This window comes from Acanthopagrus latus, chromosome 4 (genome assembly GCF_904848185.1).
Source record: "Acanthopagrus latus isolate v.2019 chromosome 4, fAcaLat1.1, whole genome shotgun sequence".
Lineage (NCBI taxonomy): Eukaryota > Metazoa > Chordata > Actinopteri > Spariformes > Sparidae > Acanthopagrus > Acanthopagrus latus.
The window spans coordinates 14,006,336-14,016,943 of NC_051042.1; the positions used below are offsets into that span (position 1 = coordinate 14,006,336).

Below are 10,608 nucleotides of genomic sequence, written 5' to 3' on the forward strand. Positions count from 1 at the left end.
GAAAGGGCTGAGTATGGCTCCTTTCACAGTCCCAGATAAACCTCAGTGTGTCACGCACAATAGGGGGATAACCCTGCAAGGAAGGGCCCTTTGTTTTGGGGGACCCCCACCTCAGAGCTTTTCGTGACTGGGGAGAAAGATCGGGGTGATGGTGGGGGTTAGGGAGGGACCTGCTGCCTGGCTGTTCCGTTCTGGGAGAGGGGTGGGGGTGAGGGACATATGGACTCGCTAGGGGTAAAGGGACAAGCACAAAAGCAATTTGATGGGGGTCCGCTGCGGAGTTAATGGTGGACTGACTACTTTATTCGTCTTTTAATTGACTTCTCTTCTTTCATGTCACATACATTACCTTTTTATAATGTGGCACGGAATTATATCATGTCAAAAGACATCACATGCCTAATGCTTATATTGAGCATGTCATCTAGTCAAACAGTAAAGATGACAAATTGATCACAAAGATGTTCATAACCACGTAACAAATGCAGTTACATTACAGACTGAGGTGAATATAACATCTGGACAGATCCAATATTCAGTAGCAGAGAATGGAAAGGATCTCTAACCACAGTACACTGACTTGTAATTAGATGTAGCAATACTAACAGAGCGAACCAAATGTAAATAAACTGGTAGCCGGCTGTTGCTGTTGTTGTTTCAGGCGCACACTCATTACACAAAACAACAATGGGCTAAGGCCGTTTGAGGGGATGACACACACAGACACAGAAACCTGAGTCAAATCTGCACTTTAGAAAGTATCTAAAAATTCTCTGTTTACGTGGACTAAAATACTTTTTGTGGAGAAAATATCTGCATCTGAGTGGACAAAGGCCTGAAACAGATTGAGAAAAACCTTGAAGATGCTTGAAACACAGTTCAATCAGCCTGTTTTTCCTGCTCAGGGGTCCAGGGCTTAAGTCTGATGCCGAAGGTGCCCCTCTAGCTTCACTTCTCGAAGTGTCCCTTTGATGCATTAGTATAAAGAGCGAGAAAAGACTCAAGAGTGGTTTGTTCTTGAGTTATGTTACGTAATTAATGCATAATCAACACACCTTAATTTACTTTATGTGCCATGAGTTATGAGACTGAACATAATATTTTTAAATCAAAGCATTATCCTTTCAACGTTAAATATGGTTCAAGAATCACATAATGTTATTTTATGTCAACTGTGTGTCTGCAACCTTGATTGTAAAAGTTTTACCACTCGCTGTGTTTTACATTTTCTTGAAAACCTGACTGGCAGGGTAGGTAAAGCCTCGTAGTTTGAAGCTTCGGGCTACTGACCGAGCTGCCACACTCTGACGAGCTGGGAGTGAGAGTGTCTTGGCTGGATGGAGCGAGGTGACACCAAGACATATTTCATGCCTGTTTACTCCCAACATTCACATCAAACCCAAGGCTGAGAATCAACCTGACCTCAGCAGCTGCAAACACAGTGTGAACCACTAAATATATAGTATCAAATCATGGTATTATATGGCAATCTGCTGTATATCCACTGTCTGTGATAAACGGATCTTAAAATGTACTCTGTTACTTATTGCACTGAAATGCTGAGTGCTTGCACAGCCGTAGTAGGTATGGTAGTTAAAACTAATCACAAGAATAGGAGGACAGTTAAGGTAATTGTTTCAACATTCACCCCTTGTTTTCTCTTCTAAATAAGTGGGTTAGATGGGACAACAATAGAAGCTAGGGTTTGCTGCCTGCTCATTTTCCTTGATTATGGTTGAATTGTGGTCACCGTACATCATCAATGTTGATTTTTTACACTGAAAGAGAGCATCTATGATTTACAGTTTCTAATTCTTGAAACTCTGATTTGTTGTATCAAAACTCAACAAGCAGACAGACATCATGGGCCCTCTGCTGGCACCACAGAGGTCATGAAGTTATCCAGCCTGACTCTCAGTCCTGTTGACCCTGGGCTCAGACCTCTGGGGACGGTGACTTCAGTCCCGCTGACCTCTACCTCCTGGCCTCTCCTCCGTTTTCCACACTGCCTTCTGTTTCCTCACAGAAATGGAGCTGATTGTGTTAGTCTAACCGCCTCTTCAGCGCCGATTCCCCAGGGGGCGCCACTCACAATGACCCGTTTGTCTACACCAATGGGCTCCCTGTGATAGCTAACACGAGGAAAGCAGCGAAAGAGAGAAACCGAGGAGAGGAGGGCACCTTGGGGGGAGATCAATGGAAGGACGTTGACTCAGGAGAAGCAGATGCCCGGCCTTAATTAATATGGTTATGTCCTCAGCCATGACCTCACATAGGAAGGCGACGGGACAACCCGCACAGGAAGTGGAATCTGATCGAGACACATTAGGCAGAGATGAGGTCATTACCACTGGAGCCCACTGCCATATGATCACGTATATCCTCAGAAACACCTGAGCTTATCACAGTCTTTTTTGCCAGTACTGTATTTATTTATGTAGGTATTATTCCTACAGATCATATAGAACAGAATGTGTGAAAGACAAAAACTAAATATAAAACTAGGGAACTTTTCTGAGATGATTCTTGCCCCAGGGTAATTCCCTTTGTTTTGCAATTTTATGGTTTCCTGCCATCCAGTCACAGGAAGATCGCTCCATACTATAAAACATCAAATCCAATCCAGCAACATCAGTACAGGTTTCCTAGAAACAAGCTTAAGGTCAACAAAATGTGCACCAATTGTTTGAAAGCAAAATATTTAACATTAAAGATCAAACATAAAGTCAGTTAAAAAAAATGTTCCAAATGGGAAGAAGTCTCTCAGTTAAATACAACCATAAAAAAAAAACACTGTTAAAAAAAACAATCATGACTACAGTTCTTCATGTTTCATAAATGCACAGAGCCAATATCCAAATTAAACCATACTTTAAACTAAAACATATGCCAAAAGACATCCTGGAGTAAAGGTTGATCAAGACACCCAAACTTTTTCAATATCTATAAAAATCCTGCAGGAAACACTGAACCAAACTGTATCTTCTGTGACAATTTACACTAAAAAGCTATGGGAGAGAGAACCTGCCTCTATTTCCCCTAATAAAAGCCACAGCTTATGTCACCGCCTGAACGTAGTCTGCCTGCGTGTGTACCGACAACCATCTCTGTGTTCTCTGAGGAAGGGCACCGAGTTGTGTTGTCGTTCTTATCAACAGCAACTCCTGCCCGACGCTGATAGTAACACGTGCGGTTGCTGTTGAATGAAAACCTCTTATCTCCAAACTGTCAGCTTTCAGGAACTGAGGAAAGATGCCTTGATTTCACCTCGACATGAACAGACTTTTTTTGACACTTTTTCTCGTTGTGATTTGGAAACGCAGTTTCGACGCGACCACTTTGACAGATACAACCACAAAATGATGAATCACGTGTGTTAAATCCATCACTCACAAGACCTAACAAGACAAGTCCTTTTTCCCCTTTGCTCTTTATCTGACCTCTTGTAGTCTGTTAAAACCTCCGTAATTCCTTTGAACAATGAACTCTCCCCAACAAAGAATCACTAAAACATCCATTAAATCCGACTTTAACTTGCAGCGCCTCCTGAAGAGACATATGTGTATTTGTGGCCCTTTGTCATGGTAATAATAATAAAAGCACCAATATAGTTGCACAGACCCCCCACCCAATATGTTGTCCTCTGGGCGGGTGGGAGCGCATTAGCAATCGAATGCAGCACGATGGTGCACTGCCTTTCACTCTCACCTGCTGGGTGGAGTCTTCAAGAGACTTGGGCTGCATGGAAAAGCCGTAAAAAAAAAAAGAAAAAAAAGGCATTACTGCCTTTCACAGGATGCTGGGGAGGAGGGGAGTGGCTGGAGACATGACATAGATCTGTTCTAGGGGTCAAGTGAGATGAGTTTTAAAGGTTGATGCTGACATTCACAGGCTAGAAATGCTGATGTAAAATATTTTGCATCATCATCCAACTGTTTTAACTTGGCCTGTACAGTATCATGCAGAAAGCTCCGTATGCCGGCATTTTACGTTTCTGCTGACCACTGATATGTTCTAATTTATTGACATTTTTTCCAGTGTGTGTCATATCACATTCACATCACATGCACAGTGTATGAGCTGACGTTAATGTTGGGAGATAGAAGGGGATGGTGGCATTAAAGATGAGTGAAATAGCTGTAATACCAGAGACCACTGTTCAAGACGGGGTTTCAACAGTTGAAGATGTGAGCTGTGAAACTACTGGATATTTTTGGATGAGACCTGGGATTTTCTTTCCAGTGTGCTAGTGTCAACAAAGCTGGATATTTTTGACGAGATGTCAGGACAATTTCTAGTCACGTTTATGCTGACAGAACGTGGTTTGATCTTTTCCTACACCTAACCAAATCATGAGCAAAGGATCGGCACAACATAGTTTGTACAGATCTGTGGTGCAGAAACGTACACTGGAAAAGCAGTAATGTAACTGAACCAATGGCTTTCGATTGGAGTTAGAAAGTGCTTAAGGCTTATCTTATAATATGTTTTCAATGTGAGACGGGAAAGATTAAATTAAGAATTAGAATTAACATCAATGAATAGCCAGTAAACAAAGTATAATGTCATTCCTGGTTTTCCATGCCCGATTTTTACCAAACTTGAATATATCAGCCTGAGTCTAATCTCCACCCTCCATCGCCACTGATCCATAGTGTGCCATTAGAGGTCATTTAATTAACTTTGAATCCACAATAATTAAATGAGTTCACACATATCACTGCGTACGTAGGTTCATGGTCAAACCAGTTCCCTGAATGAAATTACACCCAATTTGAATAATTCAAATTAGGGAAATTCTAATCTTGGGCAATTACACATCTTCAAAAATGAAGGATGTTGACTTAATGGAGCTCTGCATCACTGATGCATCTATCATACAGTGGTAATATAACACATCCACACTAAGCTCCCCTCTCCTGGATGGGGGTCGTTTCTATATTGTGGATCTTGTTTTATTTATGACAAGATCGTCTTGGTAAACACTAGCAAAGATGGCCCTCTTCACTGGTCCCTGATGTGATGTGCTTCTATAATGAGCCTAATAAAGCCAGTCTTTACACAGAGCCAGACTAAAACCTTTATTTGCAGAGATACTTATTAAGATAGGAGCTCCTTATCTCACCGGCACATGGACAAACCTCGCTCTGTGGCTGTGTGCTCATGTGTGAGTAAGCATCTGTGCCTGCATGTGTGCGCACGTCTGTGTGTGTGTGTGTGTGTGTGTGTGTGTGTGTGTGTGTGTGTGTGTGTGTGTGTGTGTGTGTTCTACATGACTTATAAAGTCCTATGCAGGCTCAACGTAGCTTGGGAATTCATTTTCACGGTCTCCTGCTGTGCATGTGGCTTTCAGAGATTCTTGGTTTGAACCTTTTTTGTGTCAAAACTGTAGCAGAAAATTAATGAGCTGGCAACAATGAACACTTGGATTACAAAGAGCAAAAAAATGAAAAAGTAAGAAAGAGGACGAGGGAGAGTGAAAACAGAGAGACGGAGAGAGAGAGAGAGAGAGAGAGCGAGAGAGAGAGAGAAGGAGGTCAGGAATAAAACGGAGGCATTAAAGATGAATAGGAGAGACTGTGGCCTTGAATGACTTCAGCACACACACAGACACACACACGCGCACACACACACACACACACACACACACACACACACACACACACACACACTTTCTTTCTCCCTCCTGTCAGTGTTTGTGAATGAAAAAGGATGTAAAGCGAAAACCAGCCACTAGAGGGCAGCAGAGTATCTGTGCAAGGCTTAACTCACTGCAAGGACCGCATGGTAGAAGGTTAAAGGTCAGAAGAGGTTGTCATTTCATATAGTGTCTTACACACAACCACGCGCACACACGCACACACAGGCAGAGAGAGAGCAACCAGCTTCAAATACCATTAACACATTTCCAGACTATCACCTTCACATAAGTGCCAGACTTCAATCACGCTCACACACACACACACACACACACACACACACACACACAAGTAGCGTGCTCACTCCACTCTGTAAAGACGGATGTTTGTCTCTGCCTCCTGCTGCTTTCGTTGCATTATAGATTAACTCTTTGTTACAGGTGTACACAACATGTTTGTGTGTTTAGTGCCAACTGGGCCATCCAGCTGGATGTTTGCGAGAGCCTGCGCTACGACTCCACTAATCCTTTGGATAACTGCAACCATGTGCTGCTAGTAGCTGCCTGTGTTGTGTTAAATGGCGCTGCATGTTAAGATGTTTCTGCACTTACACTGTAATGCTTGAAAACATCCCTGGATTCAGAAACTGATTTACAATTTTTTTCCTTTCCTCGCTTCTCTTCCGTAAGTGTTGCCTGTGTGGGTTAGATTCTGGTTTTGGATTTAGATGTCAAGAGTCCACCCTGGTTAGGGTGAAATAAAAATAAAGACTGACAGTGATATAGATAGAGATTCTAAGAGGGAATGTTTTCCTGAGAAATGACTCAAACATCAACCCACTCTTATGACTGTACTGGATTCTGGTCTATTTGCTGCAATATTGGATGCTGAAATTGGTCTCTCCACCTCCTCAGTGATGGATTTTTCTCTCTGTTGAAAATGCTCCAGAAAGAAGCCCTCGCGTCCTGAGAACCTGACATCACATTGACGTGAAATGCCGGATTATTTTGGCCGAAGGCGGTGAAGAAACCCAGTTAAGCCAACACAAAAAAAAAGAGGGAAAGCATCAAAAACATAAAGCAGCCTCCACGTCTCCAGAGAGCCCCGTCTCATCTCACTCTGCCCTCAGAGCAGATTGGGTTCACAGTGAGGACCAGTGACGCTGAAATCTGCATGAAATCCACAGAGGGGTTTGCACACTGACAGCAATACGGGGTTCAGAGTCAGAGTCTGCAATTCTGCCGCTCAGACCTTCGTCGAGTTCAGTCGGTGTCTGGGGTGAAGCCTCGCTCACACAGTCAATTGAGGATGATAAAACTGAGCTGCAACTAACACTCCTGTCCTGTGCTGAAGGGATGTCTAACCCTGGGCTATCAGAGAATCTGTCAGTTCTTTCAGGCAAGGGCAAGAAGATGCAATATAAAGATGAAGTTAGAATACAGCCCGTACCACTGATACTGCGTGTGCGTGAACATGTATTCTGATCTTCATTGCATCTTTTCAGACCTCTTATTGTTTTTATTTAACTTTTGTCTTTAGAGCTCTTTGTTTTTTTGCTTCTATTATTGCATAGGTGTTTTTTTTTCTGTTTTCTTATTTATCTCTTGTAAAGGACACTTGTAAAAGAAACTGTGATGCTTGATGTTGGATGCACACAGCAGCAGTAGTATACAGCTGTTTCCGTGTCTGCAGTCAATGAACTCTGCTGTAGAAATCACACTTATTCTGACATTTTTTTTTTTTTTTGCAGGTGGTTTACTGAAAACCCCTCTGAAGAATGCATTAAAATAGATATCCCACTTTTTTTCTTTATAAAAAACTGACAACATTTTTGGAAAAGCTATCCATTTGAAATTGTTATGTTTGTCATTTTATTACTTGGTCATGATGCGGAAATTATAGTTTTAAGTGACTACTGCCTGATGGAACAGGCTAAGCTATATCTTAAACAGTGCTGTAGTTACAAAAAAAAAAGAGCAACGCTGACTTAAAAAGCAGACAGGACAATCTGCGGCGCCAATAAAAACAGCAGCTGTAATGTGATTCCCTTGCCTAAACATTCAGAACACACTCACACAAACGTCCCCCCACACAAGCACAGAGTCAGCATAGATGGATATGAGCACATGGCTGCAATATTCGCATCGCTGCTGCTGGTCGGGAAGGTCAAGGGTTAACCCAGCCGAGGGTGAAGACGGCAGCTTCATCAGCACCACGGGGATGGAGAGAGGGAGAGAAAGGAGGACACAGAGGAGAGAGAGAAAGTCACAGAAAGTAGGTCAAGTGAGAAAACGTGATTAGCCACAAAACAAACGACACCAGCGGAGGACGCGTGCCGTGTCCGACGGCGCTGGGCTGCTGTATCTCCTCCTCGCGCCGTCATCATCACATTTGTCTCGTACACAACAGCGTGCTGGACGCCTCAGCGGCTCCAAGTCACGCTTACTGTCAAGATAGGTTGCCAAGCATGCACTTGCTGGCTCGCTAATACACACACACACACACACACACACACACACACACACACACACACACACACACACACACACAGACACCTCCTTCCCCTCACTGCCTTACATGGCATTAGAGCGATCCCTCTCGCCGTTGCAGCCGTTTGTGTGGGGTTGCTAAGCACAGCCAATATTTCACAAACACAGCAAAACAGCCACCCTGATATCCTGCTACGCTGCCATCCTGGACAGCAGAGACACAGCCTGCTCCGGCTCCTTCCAGGAACTCACTGAAATTGGCTCTGTGATTCCGTTATGCTAAACTGAGCCAGGGGAAGTATGGTGATACTGACAATCCTCCGTATTTATTTACTAAAAAATTCAAAGAGCCATCATGGCTGAGGAAACAGAAGGTAGAGAAACACACTGACACAATCTGAAGTGACTAATGACAATATTGTTGCAAAGTGACTTTCGGTGCCAAGACTGAATGTTTTCTGACAAAAAGAGTTACTGATTTTCCTTCATTATTGAACTCCTGTCAGACAGCTTGATCCTGTAAGAGAGAATAGTTATCAATCACAGAAGCCATTACTGAGGATTTTGGGAAAGAGGATTATTAAGGAGACATTTATTATCCTATCCAGAAAAATGAACTATAGTCCAGATCATAAACCTTGCAAGGCTGCACAAATTTGCCTTCTATCAAACTGTTTTTGAGCAACAATGACCTGACACTAAGAGCGCATACATTCATTGTCGTTGGCTGTGGAGGAGATCTAATGAAACAACAGGCACAGCAGGCACTGGTGGAGGTAACAGTTTTACATCCTGACCTTAGTGTGTACTCCAGCGTCTGGCCCTGCTGTGCTTTTCGGGGGTCCTGACCCCGTCTGCTTGCCCGGCGAAGGGATGTGGGTCTTGACGGGTGCCGGAGGAAGTGCTAGAGCTGCCGGCCTGCTGTGGGTCTGGGGAATGGGCAAGGCACTGTGCACCGGTTTGGGTTTGGGGAGTCCTGACTTCATGTTTGAGGCCACGAGGATGGCTGGCATCTTCTCCTTGGGCCACCTGATGACTGCACGCTCCCCTCCCTCTTTGCACTGAGGTGGAAATCCTGCTACCAGCTGGACAGACTCACATATGACACAGCTACTTCTGTGAGTGTGAAGGTGTTACCAGATTGAATAAAAAGACACGTGCAGTTTTCACCTGGTTGAAGTAATGTGTGTAATTTGTCGGTGTCCAGGTCTTGGCTGCTCCTGCTGGATCTCAGCAGGGGGGTGAGCTGAGCTCCCCAACATGCAGCGGAGGGGGTTTAAAACCCACCAATGCCACCTGTTTTCCTTCAGCTCTTTATATCATGTAGAAAAAGAACAAATCCGCCTCAGAGTGTTCAGTAAGAAAATGTGTCCTGATAGAAATGAGAAAATCCACTCTGCGAAGTCCAGGAAAGAAAGTCAAAAATCCCACTTCATAGTAAGAGGAATCCCCAGTTGCCTGGTGGCAGAGCGAGTGTTCCCCTCCATTTACTCCCAGCACTGACAGAGAGTCAGCATTTGGCAAAAGGCTCCTATAGGACGCAGAGCAGCTCCTCTCCCACAGAGCCCCGTTAATTAGACCATTGCTGCAGGATGACAGGAGGAAGGACCGAGCTCCGGCGAGGAGAGGAGAGACGGGAAACAGAGATCGAGAAACGGAGAGAAAAAAGAAAAAAGGCAGCAGCGACAATGCGACCGCTCGCTTCAGCGACTGCTCAGCCTGTGACTGCACAGCCTGAAACACGCTGTACTCTGCTGCCTCTCTCCCTCTCCCTCTCCCTCTCTGGGTAAGTCGTGGTTAGCAGCAGGTGTGGCTTAGATCAGGGCTGACATATGTGGAGAAGGGCTCAACACATCTACTCAGTATGTTCCTGCAACCTGCTTTTACCTGTATGTCTCACAAAGATGACTGTCGGACTCAAAATTGTCGTTCCGGTTTGCCGGTTTAGTGCGATCATTTTCATTTGCTGGTGAAAGAACTGACAATGTATTTTAGTCAAGTATCCATGTGTGCCACAGTTCCATGGCAATTAAAAAAAACATATCTACTTGAAAAAAATGGATCTTAGGAGTAATTTAACAAAACCTTGATTCGTACAAAGCCTAATGTAGGTGTAACGTGTCCAAACATAGGACATGATCTACATTTGATGAGTAAACAAGCCATGATAGGGGCATGTAAAGACAGTCATGCCATGTCCCCCAGAGGAAGGAGCATGCTGACTCTGATGACTCCCTAGCTTTTCAATCTAGCGCTAGGAGGTTTAAGGTTTCAGCATTTACTGATTGGGGTGCCCAAACCTTTGGTATAGATATTGATGATTCTCAGAGGATGTATCTGGGTGACTTTCGAAGTCCCCTGACATTTTCTATGGCACCACCATTAAGTTTTGTGTTTGAGATTTTGAGCGACATACCATTAAAAAACTACTGGATGGATTGGCATGAGATTTGGTACAGACATTCATGGCCCCCTCAGGA

The 10,608-nt window shown here is 43.9% G+C and overlaps 1 protein-coding gene across 4 annotated transcripts in view; it reads right to left on the minus strand.

Moving 5' to 3' along the window:
- nav2a (neuron navigator 2a) overlaps nt 1-9,740 on the minus strand; it is a 107,316-nt gene extending 97,576 nt beyond the window's left edge. For 3 of the 4 annotated variants that reach the window (XM_037094416.1, XM_037094418.1, XM_037094417.1), the window contains exon 1: nt 8,926-9,739. In XM_037094416.1, coding sequence (XP_036950311.1) covers nt 8,926-9,141 — 216 coding nt within the window. In that variant the 5' untranslated portion in view covers nt 9,142-9,739. Of the gene's footprint in view, nt 1-8,925 lie in introns of all 4 variants that reach the window. The other variant, XM_037094415.1, reaches the window with a different exon arrangement.
- Between the last annotated feature and the right edge of the window lie 868 nt (nt 9,741-10,608).